The sequence below is a fragment of the Stegostoma tigrinum genome, chromosome 5 (genome assembly GCF_030684315.1).
Source record: "Stegostoma tigrinum isolate sSteTig4 chromosome 5, sSteTig4.hap1, whole genome shotgun sequence".
Classification (NCBI taxonomy): domain Eukaryota; kingdom Metazoa; phylum Chordata; class Chondrichthyes; order Orectolobiformes; family Stegostomatidae; genus Stegostoma; species Stegostoma tigrinum.
The window spans coordinates 67,133,492-67,156,789 of record NC_081358.1 but is presented as its reverse complement, the minus strand read 5'-3'; the positions used below and the strand labels follow the sequence as shown (position 1 = coordinate 67,156,789).

Below are 23,298 nucleotides of genomic sequence, written 5' to 3'. Positions count from 1 at the left end.
GGTGGGACTTAAGCAAGAAGCTAATTTTAATAAGAGACAGTGGCTGGCTGGGAGTCAACATTTGTCAGCTACTACTATGATGGGTGAACACATGTAGAAGTTTGGATGAGTTGAAGTTTACAGAGTATGCAGGAAAGATCTAGTCTCCTGCTATAATCTTGGCTGAAGTGACAAAGGCATACATAAAAATTTCAGATGGCCCAAGGCAGAAACAGCAGCAGGTAAAGTTGAGAAGATAGGCGTCCAAATCTTAGCATCATTGTGGCAATGTTGTGAACTATTGTGAACCAGGGAGTTGATTAGAATAAATATCAAGGGCCAAGGAAAATAGCTCGGGATAATGGTCCACGTCACTTATTCCTTTCCCTGAAAATATGGAGAAAGTTATTACTTAGCATTACAAAATATCACAACTTGACTAACGAATGGAGCAATGGAGAGGATGAAAGATGCAGTACAAAGGAAGAATTGAGTAATCCAAGAGTGGAATTTGAGGCACTACAGTCCCCAGTTCCCTTCCTCATACACATGACTAAAAGACTGAGATGCAGTCCAGTCCAATCAGCCAAAGAATGGTTACCCTACAGGAAAAGAGACAGAAAATGAACAGACTACAGGGATTATTAGATCCACCTCAGCCCCCACCACCACCAGCAACCAGTCCTTGGCGAAGAATAGATCAGGCTGAATGGGAGGAAAGCTATTCCAACTGCTGATTAAATCTTGGTGGCATACTATTGCCAAAAATGCTGTCAGGGTCTTTATAACCTTTGCTCAAAGTACGAATTTAAGCAAATTAAAAGTGGCCCCAAAGGAAGAGAATGCATTCTCAAATGTTGAGCATTACATATTTTACACATAGGAATATCTAGCTTGGCCCACTGACTTTTGAAGTAGACAATAAGTTTTCTGTGTTCATTTCAATTTCTCTCATTTGATCAGGGGTACACTTCATTGGCTTACTTTCCCATTGGTGCCAGCCAGCCTCTGATACAAACTCAGTGTTGCAGAAAAATTCAATTCTTTCCTCACCCGAGATCCACATGCGCACATTTTTACAGAAATCGCAGAACAACAGATAGGGAATTGCTTAAATATTCAACAGTTCCAGCAGCAGAGAGAAAACAATTTGCAATTCAGGTCAAATTTCTCAATTCAGATAAAGGTCACTGACCTAAAATATTAAGCATTTCTCTTTTCCCAGGCCAATTAACTATTCTCAGAATTTCCTGCTTTATTTCATTTCATATTTTCAGCAAGTGATATTGTTATTGCATGAATAGAAATGTTATCTGTTACATTACAATTGCATTAAGGTCAAACTCTTGTTTTTGATTTTAATATTGTTGTAAAAATCTAGTTAATCATTTGTCTTAGAATATAAATTTTAGTTTTAGGAATTAAAGTTTTAATTGTAGAGTAAAGGAGGCATTTGTTTGAAAAGCTGATGTGCAATCCTGAGGCTAATGCAATTGGAACAAGTTTGAAGTTAATTATAATTAAAAGTTGACCTGTATTCAAGCTTACCAGAAGCAGATGTCAGAAACTTGAATGGAATAAAGTTTACACTTGCTTCAATAGAATATTTAAATAATGTTTGTATTTCCCAGTTCCAAAGGAGACATAACAGATTGGAAACAAGAGTTCCTGAACAGGGTCAAAAATTCAGGGGATTAAAAAAAAAAGAGTACAACAAGATAGAATTAGAATGTGTGTTACAGAATCATTCCACATAGCCAGAGGAAGTTATTTATGGTGGAGTCTTAGTTAAAAAGTTCCTAGTTTTATTGTACATTTTGTTCTACAAATCAAGCAGCTGAGATTGGGAAGAGGTTTTGGTGGAGGTTGTGTCAAAGAACCCACATGGATTTTGCTCTGTTCTTGGGGCAGAACTGAGTATTGTAACATTTAAAAAGGTATATAATTTACTGAGCTTTGTCAGATTTGACCACAGAACAGAGACTGAACCTTATTGGGAGTTTTCACAATGCACAGGCAAGAGCAGAAGAGGTTGAAAGGTATTCATAAGCCCAGTGCAGATAGGGGTTGGGGTTCAGAATTGCCCTGAAGCAGTCATCTTAGTACTGCAGAAGTAAAAACTGCTATAAAAGGTCACCAAGTTAAAGTAAACTAGAGCTATCTGCTCTGTGAAGCTGGCACTTGGAGCAGGAAAGGCCCTTGAGCAGTGATCAACTGATAGAGTTTGGGAATGTGCCAGTGATTAAATGCATGGGATATAGCTTAGTAATTCTAGTGGGATGCAGTCACAGGAAAACAACTGAGCAAATGGGAAGATGAGCAATTATTAGGGGAGTCTGAATTTAATGTCCCTCAGCAGTTGAGGCTATAATCCTCAAAAGATAGATGAATTCCTTTGGGAAGAAAACAGTTGACTTGATGAATCCAGGCAGGTTGGTGAAAAATTCATAGCATCTGTCTTGGGTCTATGTTTTTGTAGTGTTTAACCAAAATGCCCACTAATTAAGTCTACCTAACTACATCTAATTCTGGATGCCAAAAGTATAAGGTTGATAATGATTGTCAATTATTATACAGTAACATTTGTTTCAAAAACAGCATCTTCAGGCATACTGCTTAGTAAATGACTGGAATTTCAAATTTGGTTTACCTTAAAACAATAGTTACAGATCCCTCACTGGATCGGAGCAATTTTGGCTACTGTCCAGGTATGTAACAAAATTGGACAGTCACTGAATGGGGTGCACCAATGAAATTACTCGAGTGCTGACCTGGCTAATTATAGAAAACACAAACTTTACAAGGATTGCTTGGGGGGGGGGGGGGGCCTTGAACTCAGTTTGGAAATACAGGGCAAAAGGCAGCTAAAAGTTACCTGTGAGGTTTAATGGAGAAAATCTACACTGACCCTCAAAAGAGCCTCATGGCAGAAAGCAGTCAGCTTCAACAGTTATTTTAAAAAGGTACATGCAGCTGCGGGAGCAGACAGGAGGCTAAAGTTTTTCTAAAAAAGTCCACAATCATGACATTAAGAAAATGTGGAACATTGATTAGCTAAAAGCTAATGGAATAGGTTCCATAAATCTTGTGCACCTTGGAGAAAATTGAAATACTGAAAATTAGAAGTACATTTTGAAGGACTGTGCCATACCTTTGGATCAGACTCAGGAAAAACTAATAAATCTTCAGGATTTCTTAAGAGAAAAGAGAACACCTGGTTTGGGTGGGTGGGGGGTGGTGGAGGCAAATATTAAAATAGGGTTTCTAAGCACATGATGCTTGTTTTGCTCATCTGGAGACATACAGCACAGAAATGGACCTTTCAGTCCAACCAGACAATTACGAACATAATCCTAAACTAAACTAGCCCCACCTGCTGGCTCCTGGCCCATATCAACCAACACCCACTCTGCCCAACCTTTCCTATTCATGTACTTATGCAAATATGTTTTAAATATTGTAATTGTGCCCACATCCATCATTTCCTCAGGAAGTTAATTCCACACATGAATCATCCTGTTACGTGTACAGTTCTGATCTACTTAACTTGAGGAAGATGTTCTGGCTATTGAGGAGGACATCTTTATATAAAGTTAAGAATAAATTTGGTGGAATAGTTCTGTTAAATGCTGAGTGCTTAGATTTTTCTTTAACTATTAACTGGCCCTAGCAGGATGATAATATACGTAATTTAAGTGCTCACATTAAACAAAAAATTAATAAAAACATGAATACTTCTATCAGAAGGAGACTTTGAGGTAGCAGTAGCCATTTGTCATCTGATTCCAAGGTTTTCTTATCCATTATTGTTCAGCTGATTAAGTTTATTATGCAGAAATAAAATTAAGGAATCTTGGATGAAGTCTGTTTTACTGCACCTTTCCCACAAACAAACGTGAAATAAGGTTATAATTACTTTGAACATGAATAGGTTGATGTTGAATACCCCTTGGTAACTTCCACATCCATTCCAACAAGGCTGCAAACCAAACATCTACAAGCATTGAAAAATTCAAATAATCATTAATTCTGTAAATTCTTGTGCTCTGGCATGGGCTTTTGCCTCTCCTCTGCCTTTTGGCCGAAGCAGCAGCCTTTTCTCCGCCTGTTTTAGTTTCTATGTCAATGATACAAATGAGCATCTTGAGGATAGTGGGCATACATAAAATGGAGGTTTCAAACCAGTATTTCACCCAAGTTTGAGAAACTTATTACATAAATTTAAACAGATATTACAATAAAGAAAGTCTTTGGAACTCGTTTCCTACAGCTGGTGAAAGCAGGGTCTGAACATTAAGGCAGAAGTAGGTAGATTCTTGATGTAGGATGAAAAGGTCATCAGGCAGCAGGATTTTGTGTACTCAGAGATCAGCCATGATCTTATTGCTAAGAATATTGGAGCAGGATCAAGTGGTACTCTCCTGCTTATAATTCAGATTTTCATATCAGAATATAATTTGCAGAACAGTCACTTTGGAGAAAAGCACAAGGTAACTGTCAGCATTGTCTAATCCCACCCAAAATCCTCAACCTATACCGTTATGAGAATAGCTACCTCCATTCATCATAAAATGTTGCCAAACTTTAAGATCTTTTGACTTTACTAAATTGGCTATGTTACAAGCACTTAATATTTGGAATAAACTGACAGGCACTTGAATTGCAAAATTTCTTTGAGATTTTGGTGCAAACAAAAATAATCATGCAGATTGACAATACTTGAATGCTGTCAATTTAACAGTGTCACAGAATGGAGAGTTCTGAAAATCTAAGTTTTAAAGCAAGTTCTAATCAAAATATAAATCACTAATAATGCACAGAAAAAAACATTTAAATTGTCAACACAAAGTAATGTGAAAAGCTGTATCATGTCAAAGATTGCAAAGATTGGGATTTATTATGCTTCAAATTTTGTCATGATCTTTTCTATAGTCGCACTATAATGGAAATAATAATGTAATTGATTATTACTTTAAGTCACCTTACACCAGCCTAAAAATGGTAGAATGTCTTGTTCATAAGAATGAAATACATCACCTGAGAAAATCCTCCCAAAATAATTCGATGGGACGGTATTCCATTCTTAACTTCCAGATCTATCATGGCTTTAACTGCAAAATAAACAATAATGAAATTAAAACAGGTTATTTACTCAAAGCACAGAAAATGATGCAATGAAAGATTACTCATATTTTCATTTTAAAAAAAATTAAGAAGTCATGGTCCTCTCCCGGCTCCAGCTCTCAATTCCAAAAAGAAGCCTTGAAAAATCCTCTCAGCATTACTTATTACTACTTGGATGGTTTCAATGCCTTCAACTGCTGAGGCAAAATATACTCATTTACTGTTTTTTGCCATGTGTTCTTTTATTAACTCATTAGCTACTTTCTTTATGATTACAATCCAGTAGTCTCACTTCATTATGCATCTTATTCCTAATTTATACTACTAGTTGCTGGTTCTCACTCCCTTGTGGTTTACCTTAAAACCTTCCAAACCACGTGTGAATTTAAACCATGGAGAACATTGATCTTGGCCACGTTGGGGTGTCACTTGTCCCTTTGGAGTAGATGTCTCTAGTCTGGAGGACTGGTTCAATGATTCAAGAATCTCAAGTCACACACTGATCCCATATTCTTCTTCATTTGATAAACACAGGACTTACCAAGAGTAATCTTGAGACTACAACCTTTGGGAGTCTTTTTTTAATTATAAACTAAAAGCTTTCTTCCTAGCTCCTGAAAGTCTAATTGTAGGATTTCACTATCTTTTTTCAAAATCTTTCCTCTATGCTACTGGTATCACCATGTATAAAAACTGCTGGCCCATGCCCTTCTCTCTACAGTATATTGTGCACCCTCTCCATTACGTCCTTTATTCAGTACCAGCAAGGTAACACCATAAAAAAGGTACTCACCATGTTTATTAGAGCTGCCTACCTTTGGGCAGCACGATGGCATAGTGATTAGCACTGCTGCTTCAGTGCCAGGGACCAGAGTTCGATTCCAGCCTCAGGCAACTGAATGTGGAGTTTGCACATTCTCCCCGTGTCTGCGTGGGTTTCCTCTGGGTGCTCCGGCTTCCTCCCACAGTCCAAAGATGTGCAGGCTAGGTGGATCGGCCATGCTAAATTGCCCGTAGTGTTCAGGGAGGTGTAGATTACGTGAGTTATAGGGGGATGGGTCTAGGTGGGGTCCTCTGAAGTTTGGTCTGGACTTGTTGGGTCAAAAGGGCCTGTTTCCACACTGTAGGGATTCTACCTACTATAACAATTGTATCTTTATTCCTTACTGTTATCCTACCTTCCTCTTCACAAAATCCCTTGCTCATTGGAGACAGGTAGAAGCAACACTCCAAGGAGTAAATCAATCCTAACAGCCTTGAATGCCAAAAAGCAGTACATGAATAACACTCACCATGAAGACTCCTGTGCTTGCCTCCTCCTACTCTTCCAAATAGTGATCCATCTGCTATCCTGAAGTGTACATGTATACACACGTCTCTAACTTAAGATCAACTTACTTAGACCATAAGACATTGGCCGACCTTTCTGCTCCTTTCAGCCCATTGAGTCTGCTCTGCAATTCAATAATGGCAGTAAGTTTCTCCAAACCCAGTTTCCTGCTTTCTCCCCATAACCTTTGATCCCCTTGACAATCAAGGCCCCATCTCTGACTTAAATGTACTCAATGACCTGGCCTCTACAGCCCTCTGTGGCAGTCAATTCCACAGATTCACCACTCTCTGGGTGAAGACGTTTCTTATCTCCATTCTAAAAGGTCTTCCTTTTCTCTAAAGCTGTCTCATCAGGTCCTATTCTTTCCTGCTAATGCAAACATTTTGCCAATGTCCATTCTGTCCAGCCCATTCAGTGCTGTTACTTTCAGTTAGATCCCACCCTGCGCTACCACCCCCCAACCAATCCTTCTAAACTCCAATCAATATAGGAACAAAAATAAAGTTGCTGTAAAAGCTCAGCAGATCTGCAAAGGGAATAAAAGTTAACATTTCAGGTCCAGTGACTCTTCCGCAGAAATTTTCCATCGAGTGTAGACCCAGAGTCCTCAAATGTTCAGTAGGAAGAATACAGGCATGGACTACTTTCTAAAAGGGGAAAAACAGAAATCTGATGTACAAAGGGACTTCGGAGTCCTTGTCCAGGTGAACCCTGTCATTCCTGGGATCATTTTCGTCAACCTCCTCTGGACACTCATTTGGGCCAGTACACCCTTCCTGAGGTATGGGGCCCAAAATTGCTCAAAGCCTAAATGCAGTCTGACCAAAGCTTTTAAAGCCTCAGAAGGATAACCCTGCTTTTATATTCAAGTCCTTTCAAGATAAATGCCAACATTATATTTGCCTTCCTACCTACCAACTGAACCTGCAAATTTACCTTGAGAAATCTGGACAAGGACTCCCAAGTCCCTTTGTACATCAGATTTCTGATGTTACCCTCCTTTTAGAATATAGTGCATGCCTCTGTCCTTCCTAATGAAGTACATGATCTCACACTTTCCTACATTGTACGCCACCTGTCACTGATTTGCCCACTTTCCTAACTTGTCCAAATCTTTCTGCAGCCTCCCCACTCCCCAATACTACTTGCCCCTCCATTTACCTTTCTATCATCTGCAAACTTTGCCAGAATGCCCGCAGTTCCCTCATTTAAATTGTTTATATAACTGAGAAGTTGTGGTCCCAACATTAACCTTGTGGAACACCACCAGTCACCAGCTTCCATCCTGAGAAGGGCCCTTTTATCTCTACACTGCTTTCCGCCAGACTGAAAGTCTTCTATGTTAGTACCTTGCTTCCAACACCGTGGACCCTCATCTCACTTAGCAGCCTCCAGTGCAGCACCTTATCAAAATGCTTTTGGAAGTCCAGATAGATAACATCCATGGTCTCTCCTTGTTCTAATCTGATTGTTATCTCCTCAAAGCATCCTAACAGATTTGTCAGGTATGATCACCCCTTGATAAACCATGCTGACTGCGCTATTTTCCCACACACTTCCAAGTATGGAGAAATCTCATCCTTCACAATGGACTCAAATCTTACCAGCGACTGAGATCAGGCTAATCAGACTATAAATTTCTTGTCTTTTGTCATACCCCCTACTTAAAACGAGAGGGTTACCTTAGCAATTTTCCAGATCTCTGGGACCCTCATTGACTTTAGTGATTCCTGAAAGTGGAGGCATTAATACTAACCTCTCTTCAGCCATCGCCTTCAGAACTCTGATGTAGCCCATGTGGTCCAGGTGATTTATCCACCTTCAGACCTTTCAGCTTTTCCAGCACCTTCTCCTTGGTGACAGATACCATATTCACCTCTGCCCCTTCAACTCAAATTTTTGAGGTACAACTCACGTCTTCCACAATGAAGACCAACGCAACATACTTAATTAAGAAATGGCTAGGGAACTGATTAAATATGTTGCGTTGGTCTTCATTGTGGAAGACATGAGTTCCTCATTACTACTTCTCCAGCATCATTTTCCAGCAGCCCTATGTCCACTTTTGCCTATATTTTACTCTTTATACATCTAAGAAACCCTTGCAAATTTTTTTAGATATTACTGTCTAGCCTAACCTCATTTAATCTTCTCCATCATTCATATTTTGTTATCCTCTGTTCATCTTTGCAGGCTTCCCAATCCTCTGGTTTCTCACTGCCTTTCGCCACATTACACGCTTTCTTTTACTTTTATGCTGTCCCGACTTGTCAGTCATGGTTGCCTCTACCTCCCTTCAGTATGCTTCATTGTCCCCGGATGATAAATTTTTGCTGTGTAGCTCGAATTACTCCCCAAAACTCCTGCCATTGCTGTTCCACTGTCTTTGCTGCTAGGCTCCTCTACCAGTCAACTCAGTTATGCTTATTATGAAATATTAAAATAGGAGTTTAAAAACTGCAAACCAACACATCAGATAAAAAAACTGAAATACCAACCAATACTTAAATTTATTTTCGACAACATCCAACTTTGACATTTTGTTCCCAAAGCTAGTCAGTCCACTCCAAAGCAGCATTCTATTTATGTCCAACAGCAATAGTATGGGATAAGGTGGAGGTTCTGAACTGGGTAAGTAAAGACATCAACCTTGTTAATTGGGCATACTGACGTCACTACGCAACTAAGGAAGTCAGCTGACTACCCAGGAATTTTCATGGCTTTGGTTGGCCATCATTAGGGGCTTCCTGAAGATAATCACTATAGGGTTTACAGTGCAAGAACAGCTTTGTTTGATCAACCATTGAAGGTATGGATAAAATAAGAATAATTAGTTTTAATAATCAAACATTAACTTTTTCAAGAGGGTGGTGAGTGTATGGACTGAGCTGTCAGAAGGAGGAGGAGATAGGTACAATTACAACATTTTAAAAGGCATCTGGATGGGTATATGAATAAGAGGGGTTCAGAAGGATATGGGCCAAATGCTGGCAAATGGGACCAGGTCAGAGCAGTTGAGTTGGACAAAGCTATATGACTGCATAACTAATGACTCTTGTTCCAGATCCTAACTCTGCATTTGCACTGTTCAGTTAGGTGGTGTGTTAATGGAGGGCCATGCACAATTAGCAACTATTTGGTTCAGAAATTTATCCGTTTCCCTGGTGTCCTGTCCCCTTGTCTCTCTCTAGGGCCATTAAGATCCCATGCACACAAAATACATGCTTCAAGGTAGATTAGAGGCAAGAGCTTGATTTGGGATCAGCCCCAACTTCTGATTCCTGCCTTTGAGGAAAAGATTCAGCCCTCTCTGCTGGTCTTGTTCAAAACTCACTCCAAGTCAGTTGTGAGCCTCCTCTCCAACACTATATATTCTCCACAGTTCTAAGAAAGAATTGCAAGATACGTACGATTTACATCAAAGAGGACAGAAGAAACATCAGTTTAATGTATCATTTAAAAAAAGGCACTCAAGTGCAGAATTCCAATTCCATGCCTCGGAGTATCAGGCTGGATTTTATGCTTAAATCTGGAGCTAAATTTGAAACTTCTGAAGAAAAGGCAACAAAACCAACACTGAACCAATGCTGATATCTTGCCGTATTAAACAACACCTTCACCCAGATTAGTAAAGCAAACTGAAGTGATCTAGAGCAAGTATATTCTTCGACAAGAAATTAACTTAAGTGGTCCAAAACAGCTTATCACATTCTTTGTTTAGTACACGGAATAAAAGGTGAGCAATTGAAAACTATACAATCCATGTATTATGAATATATTAAATTTAGAGAGATACAAATAATGTACTTAGCTTTTCAAAAAAAATAGTGCATTCCAGGGACCCATTGAGACAGAACCTCAAAATGACAAGAGGCCACACATTTTTATTTTCCTGTAATGTCAACTAAGTAACTATCACTAGAAGAAATATGCATTCCACAGGGCTCAATTTATTTATTTATTTTTTACAAAGCTCCCAGAGTACACCAGAAGTGGAGATGGTGGTATATGCAGAGCTGGGAATAAAGTGTGGCCCTTTGGCCCAACAAGTCCACACTGCCCCTTGGAGCATCCCACCCAGACCCATCCCCCTATAACCCACACACCCCTGAACACTGTGGGCAATTTAGTATGGCCGATCCACCTAGCCTGCACATCTTTGGACTGTGGGAGGAAACCGGAGCACCCAGAGGAAACCCACGCAGACACAGGGAGAATGTGCAAACTCTACACAGACAGTTACCCAAGGCTGGAATCAAAGCTGGGTCCCTGGCGCTGTGAGGCTGCAGAGCTAACCACTGAGCTGCCCTAATTTTGCTTTTGATTCCTTACTTTAAGCCTGGACTCCTGTTAATGCTTTCTCCTGCATTTCTCTTCAGTCTGAAGTTATTTTGCTTTGCCGTCTGCAACTCTGATTCAAGACCCCAACTCACACTCAAACCCTCTCAGACTTTTTAAACAAGTTATTTATTCCCAGCTCTGCATATACCAGCATCTCCATTTCTGGTGTACTCTGGGAACTTTGTAAAAAATAAATAAATTGAGCCCTGTAGAATGCATATTTCTTCTAATGCTGTTAGTTACTTGGTTTGCATTACAGGAAAATAAAAATGTGTGGCCACTTGTCATCTTGAGGTTCTGTCTCAATGGGTCCCTGGAATCCACTACTTTTTAAAAAAATTAAGTACATTATTTGTATCTTCCTAAGCTTAATATATTCAAAATACATGGATTGTATCGTTTTCAATTACTCACCTTTTATTCTGTGTACTAAACAAAGAATGTGATAAGCCGTTTTGGACCACTTAAGTTAATTTCTTGTCAAAGAATATACTTGCTCTAGATCCCTTCAGTTTGCTTTACTAATCTGGGTGAAGGTGCTGTTTAATAGAGCAAGTGGGTTCAGATCATAAAGTTGACTCCTTAATGCAGAAGGACTAGGTCAGGACAGAGATAGCTAATAGGTGATAGGCTTTGTAAGAAAGCAAAATTAAGACAGTCCTAGATTAAGACCGTAAGACTTAAAAGTGGAAGTAAGGCCATTCGGTCCATCAAGTCCACTCCACCATTTAAATCAAGGCTGATGGGCATTTCAACTCCACTTCCCTGCACTCTCCCCGTAGCCCTTGATTCCTTGTGAGATCAAGAATTTGTCGATCTCTGCCTTGAAGGCATCCAACGTCCCGGCCTCCACTGCACTGAATTCCACAAGCCCACCACACTCTGGCTAAAGAAATGTCGTCTCATTTCAGTTTTAAGTTTACCCCCTCTAATTTTAAGGCTGTGCCCACAGGTCCTAGTCTCCCCCCCAACAGAAACAACTTCCTAGCGTCCACTCTTTCTAAGCCATACATTATCTTGTAAGTTTCTATCAGATCTCCCCTCAACCTTCTAAATTCTAATGAGTACAATCCCAGGATCCTTAGCTGTTCATTATACATTAAACCTACCATTCCAGGGATCATCCATGTGAATCTCCGCTGGATACGGTCCAGGGCTAGTATGTGCTTCCTGAGGTGTGGAGCCCAAAATTGGACAGAGTATTCTAAATGGGGCCTAACTAGAGCTTTATAAAGCCTCAGAAGCACATCGCTGCTTTCATATTCCAACCCTTTTGAGATAAACGACAACATTACATTCGCTTTCTTAACTGAAGCTATTAGAAGGTTAAACAGGGACAAGGGGCAAGTTTAGGTTCAAGCAAGATGCTGGACGTTGTGCACCACTGGGTTTATCAAAAAAAAAATAAAAATAACATTTGGTGGGTTTGGCACTAAAGTAATCCTAGTAGTAACAGCAGTCAACCAAAATAGCTTGCTGCTTGTCAGATTTTTAAGATCAACAGGCAAAAAAAAATACTTTAAAGTATCTTGAAAGAAAATCTTAATATAATAACTGTCTCCAAAAAAGACTGACAATTAGTGCTAGAATGTAAGATGCCCTTTAAGCCTTGAAAATTCCTCCAAAACCAGGATGCACCTGCATATTGAATATGAAAGATGATCCACCAGCATGGCTATTCACCATCTTTGTTGTTCATCAGGTGGTATCTACTTTGCAGAGGTGCATTTTAGATTCCCAAGTATTTTTACAACATAGCTCACATCATCTGCTTGACATCTTACAAACGGTCCAAGGGATAAGTAAACATCAACCTATGATGTGAATAATTGAAGCTGATGACTAATGCAAGTGTACATACTATGTCCTGGTCTTTTAGTTGGGGGCATTAAAGTTTAGGCTGAAAATAAGTAAAATTGTGACTTTTCAGTCAAGAGATATGGTGCTCTCTTAAACTGGACAATCTACAAGTTTCCTTTGCTGGTAAACAATGAGGTAGGCTAAGGTACAATGCCTTGCCAACACAACAAAACTAGTTTTCTAAAACTTTTGGTGGCAATATCTTACTTTAACCCTATTAATCTAAGGAGTTGCAAGTTAATCATTTCATGAGAACACATGTAGACGCTAAAATTTATTTTAGCTCATTGCCAATGTTTTGTTTTAAAACCACATGAAATCTTAAAGATAGGTCAAAGAGAAGAATTTTGTGGTGTGCCGGAAATTGTGCAACAACAGTAGCATATCCAAGAATATTGGTGTCTTAATCAGGTTGCAAATGAGCAGTGTAAATATTTAATGTTATCCGTCATCATAAACTTTCAAGAGCAATTAATTGCTGAAGCAGAGGTTCCAATTCAGCCTACCTCTGGAAATTCTTAACATGGGCATGATGATTTTGCCAACAACATCAATTCTTCATTTAATTAAGTCAAGTTAGACATGAGAAGTTGCATAAACTTACTGCTTTCTGCTGCATTCTTTATTCCACCTTCATCTTCAACAGAATCTGCAGAAAGTCCAATGATATCAAACCTACAAAAATAAATGTTTTCTTGACAAATCTGTAAAGAACAAACTTGCTTTTGATTCAAATTCAGTTCTCACAGTTTGTGTTGTTTGACCATCTCAAGTGGAGTCACGGGGGGATAAGGAGAGAAATGGAGAGAGGGAAGAGAGAAAGAATAAGTAGTTTGACCAAAGGCCAGACCAGGGAAGGAAGTCAGTTGAAAGAGTTACGCGAGTTAAACTTAAGGCTTATAAAATCAACAATAAAGCAAAACTAGCAAATCATGTGGAAAACTAACAAACCAGACATTCAGCATGCGTAGCAACTAGAAGCCATACTATCAGAGGCCTTTGAGAATTGACAATGCCTACAGAGTGTGGAGAAATCAAAGAATGTGGTGACATATGGATATTACGATGTAGGAATTGTAATGTGCATGCTGTAATCTGTATAAAACTTGAAGTTATTGTGACTCAACAGAAATGAGAATTCTAAAAACTTTGTTAAAGCTTCCTCTACGTAAAAGACGATTATTTTTGTTTACCTAAAGTTTTCTTGTCAATTTCTCAAGTTGGCCCCCATAATATCTGCCAGCCTTACCTGACAGACCTTAGTGATATAACAATAAATATCTGGTCAGTGATACGAGGGTAAGCTTGACATTCCAGGTTTTACTAAATTCTATCAGCCATTGTGGTGCAGTGCCCTCAACATTAGTCCTCTAGCAGGATTGCTGGATTACAGTCCATTAACATTACTCAGTTTAGCATAGATGGAGCACCAGAGGAAGACAGTAACACAACAGCAAAGGCAGCAGATTACCTTTTCCAAAAGGGACAGTGAGCTCAGACAAGTGTTTAGCTTTACATTCACCATTACAAGGTGTTTTTAATATTCCAACTTCATGGATTTAAATTTCATCATTTGGTGTTTTGGGATTGGAACTCACGCCTACCAGGCACAAGTCTGGACTTCTAAATTAACTCAGTATTACTACTACCCTACTATTCCTGTCTTCACAGTCGTGACTTTATCCCTGGGATTATGAAAAGCACTGACAATTGTAAGAGGAGTTATTTGTTAGTGAGCTTCCAGCCTCTCTTTTCGATCAGATACGCAAAATAAAAAGTTATTTTTCATTATCACAGTCTCAAAATGCTTTGCAATCAAAGTATTTCTGAAGTGTAGTGATTGTTGTGGGCAAATTGGTTGGTTTACAATATGCTGCCATGAACAATGTTATTGAAAATAAAAATTGTCTGGTCACTACCAAGGAAATGTTGACTGAGGGATGAATATAGCGGAGGACACTATGGATAGCTCCCTGCTCTTCACGGAAACACGGTCAAGATTTTTATGCTCACCACAGGACGAGTACAGCATCAGTTTAAAAACTTACCCATAGGCAAAAAAAAGAGAGGCCTCCAACAATACTCTCTCCATACTGACCACAATGCCAGTTTACAGTTTTATACTTGAATTTCTGAAGAATTGAGCTCAAACTTTTGACTTAACAGGGGGCAACATGACAAACTGAGCCATGGCTAGGAACAAAGCAACAGTTTCATTTGGGACAGATAAGAATGCTACTACGGATGGAGTTCAATTAAGCATATTTGATGCCATTCAAAACTTGAAAGCTATTTTCTGAAGCAGTAAAGAGAAACTTGGAAATCCAAGTTAAAGCTTCATTAAAATCAGAGAGAGAAAGAAAAACCTTAAGAATCATGAACTGCTGATCTTTATCTCAAAAATGGGCTAAATACAAAAAGGGGAAGTTGTTAAACCTTCTATTGAATACAGTCTTGGTCAGAAACGATCTGGAACAGAGCATTCAGGCACCTCCACCTCAGGAATAGCAGAATCAGGAGGTGTGCATCACAGAACAAGCTATATGATAGCAGAACTGAGGATCAAGTTAAGAGAACATAGTAGATAAACTTTGCTTTCACTCCTTCCTTTCAGTACAGGGAATGGAGAAGGGGTCTGATCAAGATGAGTAAAAACGTTCAAGTACTGGCTAGAAAGACATTGAAATAACTCCATGAGGGCAGATATCCTGTCATCAGGTCATGTGCATAGTACATAACACGGGCCTAGCTAGTTCAGAGCCAACCCTCAGTAAGCAAAACCTCTGACATTTGTTTCTGTCAGCCAGCACCCTCCAAAAAAAATAAAAAGAGGACCAGGTTAACAGCCCCAATGACGGAACTCATGAGGTCCAACTGGCTGAACTTGTTCCAATCACTGCAGACATGAACTGTTGTGCATGGTGGTAGAGTAAAAAGATAAAATCTTAAATCACAGTGAGAATTTCAGAATAAAAATCAGGAAATATTTTTGCACACAAAGGCTTGAAGAAATGTGGAATTCTCTCTCAAAAGGCTTTCAAAACAACTTTGAAGACCAGTAAACAGATTTTTGCTAGATGTGGGTATCAAATTGATACAGATTGTTGGACAAACTGATTTAGGATGTAGATCTGAATGGCTGAGCAGATTTGAGGTTGAATGGCCTACCTGCTTCCAATGTGACTCTGGCCAGCTTATCATGCCTTACCATTGAAGTGGTTGATTCAGTCGAGGTTTGGTCGAAAGATACTTCCGAAATGTTAGCCCAATACTCAGGAATGACAGTGTTAATGAAAGTTGTGAGAAGCACTTAGATTGTCTTTGTTGAACAGTCATTCCATCACACTGATATGTAGCAAATACTATTTACCATTTCATAGGCTAAACTGTTATTCATATCCTGCTGTAGACTACTTTCAGCTGCTGTACAGATCGTAGGAAATAGGAGCACTGGGAGGCCAACTGCCCCACTGTTCAATAGGATCATGGCTGATCATTCTACTTCATATCCTGTTCTTGTTTTCTCCTTATAGCCTTTAACCCCTCTAGCCCCGAGAACTCTATGCAACTCTTCCTTGAAAACCTTCAAGGTTTTGTTCCCAATTATTTTGTGGCAGAGAATTCCACAAGCTCACTACTCTCTGGGTAAAGAAATTTCTCCTCATCTCAGCCCTAAATGGCCAACCCATATCCTGTAAACCCTTGCTTCGGGGTTCCTGGTAGATGGGAACATCCTTCCTGCATTTATCCCGTTCAGACCTTGCAGAATTGTATAGGTTTCTACAAGATCTCCTCATTCCTTTCAATTCTAGTGAACATAAAAACCATCTAGTATATAAAAAGTGTGAAGATGGATGAACACAGCAGGCCAAGCAACATCTCATAAACACAAAATCCGACCCCTTTGGGGACTGCTTTGCAGAACACCTCCGCTCGGTTCGCAATAAACAACTGCGCCTCCCAGTCGCGAACCATTTTAACTCCCCCTCCCATTCTTTCGACGACATGTCCATCGTGGGCCTCCTGCAGTGCCACAAGGATGCCACCCGAAGTTTGCAGGAACAGCAACTCATGTTCCGCTTGGGAACCCTGCAGCCCAATGGTATCAATGTGGACTTCATCAGCTTCAAAATCTACCCTTTCCCCACTGCATCCCAAAACCAGCCCAGCCTGTCTCTGCCTCCCTAACCTGTTCTTTCTCTCACCCATCCTTCCTCCCACCTCAAGCTGCACCTCCATTTCCTACCTACTAACCTCATCCCGCCTCCTTGACCTGTCAGTCTTCCCTGGGCTGACCTATCCCCTCCCTACCTATACTCTCCTCTCCACCTATCTTCTTTTCTCTTCATCTTCAGTCCGCCTCACCCTCTCTCCCTATTTATTCCAGAACCCTCTCCCCATCCCCCTCTCTGATGAAGGGTCAAGGCCCGAATCGTCAGCTTTTGTGCTCCTGAGATGCTGCTTGGCCTGCTGTGTTCATCCAGCTTCACACTTTATTATCTTAGATTCTCCAGCATCTGCAGTTCCCATTATCTCTGATACAATAGTATCCCTTTATACTTCAGTACTACCAGCCCAGGAATCAGACCTGTAAACCTTGGTTGCACTCCTTCCAGAGCCAAAACATATTTTCTCAAGTAAGGAGATTAAAATGGCAACATTCCAGATGCAGTCTCACCAAGGCCCTATACAACTGCAGCAAGACATCCTGCTGCTGTACTTGAATCCTCTCATTAGAGGAGCAGAGTTTGCAACTACGTACGGTCAAACAAGACATTAAATGCTAAAAATATAACTGATAGACAGATGAACAGTAATTGACAGATAAAGGGCGCAACTCATTTTCAACATGACAGTAACTTGCAAAAATTAATACTCTAAGGAACATTACAAAATGTTTTCAAGATTCTTGCTTGCACATACAGTACATGCCAAACTCCACTGGTTATTACAAATGACATCTATTCTAATGTAACACTTACCAAGATGACATATTCATTCTGAAGTTCATAGTGACAGGAGCAATAGGTCTAAAACAAAAATTGAACTGTATGTTAATTTAAAAACAAAACGCATTCATGGGATATGAATAATGCATTGCTATATTGTCCTGACTAGTTTAAGGTTGTGTTAAGCTATCTTCTTGAAACATTGAACAACTGAAGCCCTTGTTATGTAATCGGACCCGCATTCCTGAGGGGGAAGGGATTTCCAGGATTTTAACTCAGCAACAGTGAGAGAACAGTGATCCATTTACAAGTCAGAATGGTGCGGGACTTGGAGAAGAAGCTGAAGGTAGGGGTTCACCACATGCTGTCTGTATTGCTTCATCTAGGTGTTAAGGGGTCATGGATAAGGGTTTACATTTTTTAAAGTTCATTGGCAGGATGGGAGTGTCACTGACTATACGAGCATTTTACTGCCCATCAACTAGAGTCAATCACACTGCTGTGGGTTTGGAGTCACATGTAGGCCAGATCATGAAAGGACATCAGTTTCCTTCGCTAAAAGGACATGAGTGAACCAGGTGGACAATTGACAAGTTTCGCGGCCAAGGTTAGACTCTCACTGAATTCAAATTCCACCATCTGCCATGGTGGGATTTGAACCAGGGCTCCTGAATTAACAGGCCAGCCATACTACCACTAGACCATTGCCTCCTCTTTGTAATTTAACTGAGTTTTGAAGTTCCTTTGGAACTTGGTTAATGACAGCTCTTATTGCGGCTGAGGGATTTTAAGGAGCTAGAATTCAAATCAATAGAGTCCCAAAATATAATAATACTCGAGTATTGCTGAATGTGCATGACCCCAAAAATGATGCAGCAGTCACATGTTCCAATGCATTGGATATTGACCACAACACAGCAGAAAGAGGCAATTGTTCTTTTTGGAGATCTACTTAAACTGGGGAACAGCATCCTGATGGATCAAAGCTGTAAACTGTTAAAAGGAGGTGATGGTAGTGAAGGAGTGGGTGGCGAAGCCTGAGGAGAAGCAATCACTTTTTTAGGGGGGGGGGGGTGTAGTTTACAAACCCATGAAGAAATGAGAAGGATATGGAGTACTCGAGATAATGGGAACTGCAGATGCTGGAGAATTCCAAGATAATAAAATGTGAGGCTGGATGAACACAGCAGGCCAAGCAGCATCTCAGGAGCACAAAAACTGACGTTTCGGGCCTAGACCCTTCATCAGAGAGTGGGATGGGGAGAGGGAACTGGAATAAATAGGGAGAGAGGGGGAGGCGGACTGAAGATGGAGAGTAAAGAAGATAGGTGGAGAGAGTGTAGGTGGGGAGGTAGGGAGGGGACAGGTCAAGGAGGTGGGATGAGGTTAGTAGGTAGCTGGGGGTGTGGCTTGGGGTGGGAGGAAGGGATGGGCGAGAGGAAGAACCGGTTAGGGAGGCAGAGACAGGTTGGACTGGTTTTGGGATGCAGTGGGTGGGGGGGGGGGGGGAAGAGCTGGGCTGGTTGTGTGGTGCAGAGGGGGGAGGGGATGAACTGGGCTGGTTTAGGGATGCAGTAGGGGAAGGGGAGATTTTGAAACTGGTGAAGTCCACATTGATACCATATGGCTGCAGGGTTCCCAGGCGGAATCTGAGTTGCTGTTCCTGCAACCTTCGGGTGGGATCATTGTGGCAGTGCAGGAGGCCCATGATGGACATGTCATCTAGAGAATGGGAGGGGGAGTGGAAATGGTTTGCGACTGGGAGGTGCAGTTGTTTGTTGCGAACTGAGCGGAGGTGTTCTGCACAGCGGTCCCCAAGCCTCCGCTTGGTTTCCCCAATGTAGAGGAGGCTTTTGTGCTCCTGAGATGCTGCTTGGCCTGCTGTGTTCATCCAGCCTCACATTTTATTATCTAGGGTACAGTGGATGCAGTATACCACATTGGCAGATGTGCAAGTGAATCTCTGCTTAATGTGGAATGTCATCTTGGGGCCTGGGATGGGGGTGAGGGAGGAGGACCCCCATCCCAGGCCCCAAGATGACATTCCACATTAAGCAGAGGTTCACCTGCACATCTGCCAATGTGGTATACTGCATCCATTGTACCCGGTGCGGCTTCTTCTACATTGGGGAAACCAAGCGGAGGCTTGGGGACCGCTTTGCAGAACACCTCCGCTCAGTTCGCTACAAACAACTGCACCTCCCAGTCGCAAACCATTTCCACTCCCCCTCCCATTCTCTAGATGACATGTCCATCATGGGCCTCCTGCACTGCCACAATGATGCCACCCGAAGGTTGCAGGAACAGCAACTCATATTCCGCCTGGGAACCCTGCAGCCATATGGTATCAATGTGGACTTCACCAGTTTCAAAATCTCCCCTTCCCCAACTGCATCCCTAAACCAGCCCAGTTCATCCCCTCCCCCCACTGCACCACACAACCAGCCCAGCTCTTCCCCCCCCACCCACTACATCCCAAAACCAGTCCAACCTGTCTCTGCCTCCCTAACCGGTTCTTCCTCTCACCCATCCCTTCCTCCCACCCCAAGCCGCACCCCCAGCTACCTACTAACCTCATCCCACCTCCTTGACCTGTCCGTCTTCCCTGGACTGGCCTATCCCCTCCCTACCTCCCCAGCTATCTTCTTTACTCTCCATCTTCGGTCCGCCTCCCCCTCTCTCCCTATTTATTCCAGTTCCCTCTCCCCATCCCACTCTCTGATGAAGGGTCTAGGCCCGAAACGTCAGCTTTTGTGCTCCTGAGATGCTGCTTGGCCTGCTGTGTTCATCCAGCCTCACATTTTATTATCTAGGATATGGAGTACTGTAGTGTTTGGTTAAAGAAAGCAGTACCATAGAAAGGGATTAAAAAAAAGTGTTTACAATAATAGTATACCAGCAAACCGTAAGATACAGGAACAGGAGGTGGCTGTTAAACCCTTCAAGCCTGGTCTGCAATTTAATTGCTTCACCTGACATTCCTCATGTCAACTTTCCTGTCCTTTCCCCATTATCCTCAATTTCCCTACAGATCAAGAATCTCACCCTTAAATTTGCACAAAGACTCTGCCCCCAGTTTTTTTTGCATTCCAAAGACTCAACCCGCAGAAGAAATTCCTCCGTATTTCAGTCTTAAATTGGCACTTCTTTATTCTAAGACTACATCAACTGAGCCTAGACTCTCCCATCAGGGAGACATCCTCAGCACTTACATATTGCAAAAGATTATCTCTCATTCTACAAAACTCAAGGAGTAGAGTGCTTACTTGTTTAGCGTTTGCTTTTAAGGAAATCCCTCCAGGCCAGCAATTATCCCATGTGAACCTTCTCTGAACCACCTCCAAATGAAATATTTCTTTAAATAATGGAAGCCAAAACTGCTCACAGTTGCTCCAGATGCCTCACCAGCACCTTGTACAAGTACTGGTGATTTGCCAGCCTTTAACCTTTAATGAATGATGGGCAATAATTTTGTTGCTAATACAGAATCCTTCAATTCTGCCTCCTCACCAGCACCTTGATTGCTTGACATTTCTGGGAGTCTCTTTGTACCCTCTTTTGTGAGGATAGAACCAAAGCATGTTCAATTCTTCTGCCATTTCTTTGTTCCCATTATAATTTCCCTCAGCCTCTGTCTCTAAAGGGACCTACGTTAGCTTTTACTAAATTTGTTTTCTTCACACTTCTATAGAAGCCTTTATGGTCAGTTTGTGTTCACTTGAGTTTTACTCTCATACTCTCTTTCTCCATTGCATGATCAAGTTTTTGTTTCCTTACTAATTTCTGAAATGCTCCCAAATCCTCAGGGTTGATGTTTCTTCTGGAAATTTTACATTCATTTTCTTTAGATCTGATATTATCCCTAATTTCTTTTGTAAGCCTTCCACTTCTATTTTTATGCTCGACACAAACAAACAATTATTGTAATTTGTGTACAAGTATGAACCATTGCCTACCCAGTCAGGTTCCTCAATCAGGTTTGCTGATTCACACCACATACCCTCATTGTTCCCTTTAGATACATCACCCCAAGGGAATCCACAGAAGATTTATCATTTATCCTTTCATTGCACAGTATGCAGTGTAAAATAACCTGCTTTCTACTAGATTCTTCAATGTATCCGTCTTAAAAAATAAATCCATCATCACATACACACTCTAGGACGTCATCCTCCACAGAACTGATTAAAATGCAAATTTAATTCACCCTTGAATACAGCTGTACTCTTATTGTATGTGTCTCCGATTTCTCAATTAATGCCTTCCCTTGTGTCTCAATTACGATTTGGGCACCTGTGGACAACACCCGACATTTGCTGCCCCAAGCACGGAGCCTTGCTGCACCCCATTAGTCATTGCCTGCCACTTAGAAAAAGTTGTTTTTTCCACACTTTAGTGGATAGACAAAAAAAAATTTCAATCCATGCCAATAGATTACCCCATTCCATGTGGTTTAATTTTTCCATTAGCCTTGAGGGACCTAATCATAAGCCTAAAGCCATCCAGACCAGGTAATATCCCAGTCAGCCTTCTCTGCACCCTCTCCAAAGCATCCATGTCCTTCTGGTAGTGTAGTGACGAGACCCATATATGCAATATTCCAAATGTGGTCTAACTGAAATTCTGTACAGCTGTAACAACTTGCCAACTTTTATAACAGAGATAACAAGGCGTAGAGCTGGACGAACACAGCAGGCCAAGCAGCATCAGAGGAGCTGGTAGGCTGACGTTTTGGGCCTGGACCCTTCTTCAGAAGAAAAAGTGTTACTTCCGGTGGTAGGTGAACCTTTAAAAAGCAAGTTTAGTCAGCCTTCTCACATTGAAAAGAAATTGAGAGTGAGTTGAACTATTTAATAAAGAATGCCAGATAGAAATAATGCTCACATTATTCAGGCTATTTTACACTGCATACTGTGCAACGAGAGGATAAATTATCAATCTTCTGTGGATTCCCTTGGGGTCAAGTGTCCTAAAGGGTACAATGAGTGTATGTGGTGTGAATCGGAAAACCTGATTATGCTGAAAGTGAAGATATGTGGTGTGAATCGGCAAACCAGTGAATATGCTGAAAAAAATTCAAAAAAGAAAGCAAAGAGGAGGTAACAAGGTGTTGAGCTGGATGAACACAGCAGACCAGCAGCGTCAGAGGATTAGGAGAGCTGATGTTTCAGGTCTGGACCCTTTTTCAGAAATCATCTTCTTTAGAAGGGTCCAGACCTGAAACATCAGCTCTCCTAATTCTCTGATGCTGCCTGGCCTGCTGTGTTCATCCAGCTCCACACCTTGTTACCTCAGACTTCAGCATCAGCAGTTCCTACTACCTCTAAGCAAAAGGTGGAAATGTTATCTGTTACAACAGAATGAAAAAGAAGTGCAGATGATTCAGAATTGGAAAAAATGAAGGCCTCAAACTGGGAGAAACTGAGTCATCTTCCAGGGAAAAATCAAAAAATGACCTGAAAGAATTATAATCATCATGTGAGGTCGTATGTGGAAATAAGCTGGGAAGCACTGATCTGATAACACATGCTGTAGGTATAGGAAATGCTGTACCAGTTAAGCAACATCCTTATAGATGCTACCCTCTAAAGTTAGCACAGGTTCAAGAGTTTGAATGCATGCTCAAAGACAACATAATTGAACTGAGTTGCAGCAAATGGAGCTCACCCAGAGCAATGATTCCAAAACCAGATGGTACCCAAAGACTGTGTG

The 23,298-nt window shown here is 41.1% G+C and overlaps 1 protein-coding gene across 2 annotated transcripts in view; it reads right to left on the bottom strand.

Annotated features, from left to right (window-relative positions):
* Positions 1–23,298, bottom strand: part of lypla1 (lysophospholipase 1) — a 61,979-nt gene that overhangs the window by 18,352 nt on the left and 20,329 nt on the right. For both annotated transcript variants that reach the window (XM_048529389.2, XM_048529387.2), the window contains exons 4-6: positions 17,620–17,667; positions 13,242–13,312; positions 5,017–5,090 (exon numbers count right to left, since the gene is read on the bottom strand). In XM_048529389.2, coding sequence (XP_048385346.1) covers positions 5,017–5,090; positions 13,242–13,312; positions 17,620–17,667 — 193 coding nt within the window. The remainder of the gene's footprint in view (positions 1–5,016; positions 5,091–13,241; positions 13,313–17,619; positions 17,668–23,298) is intronic.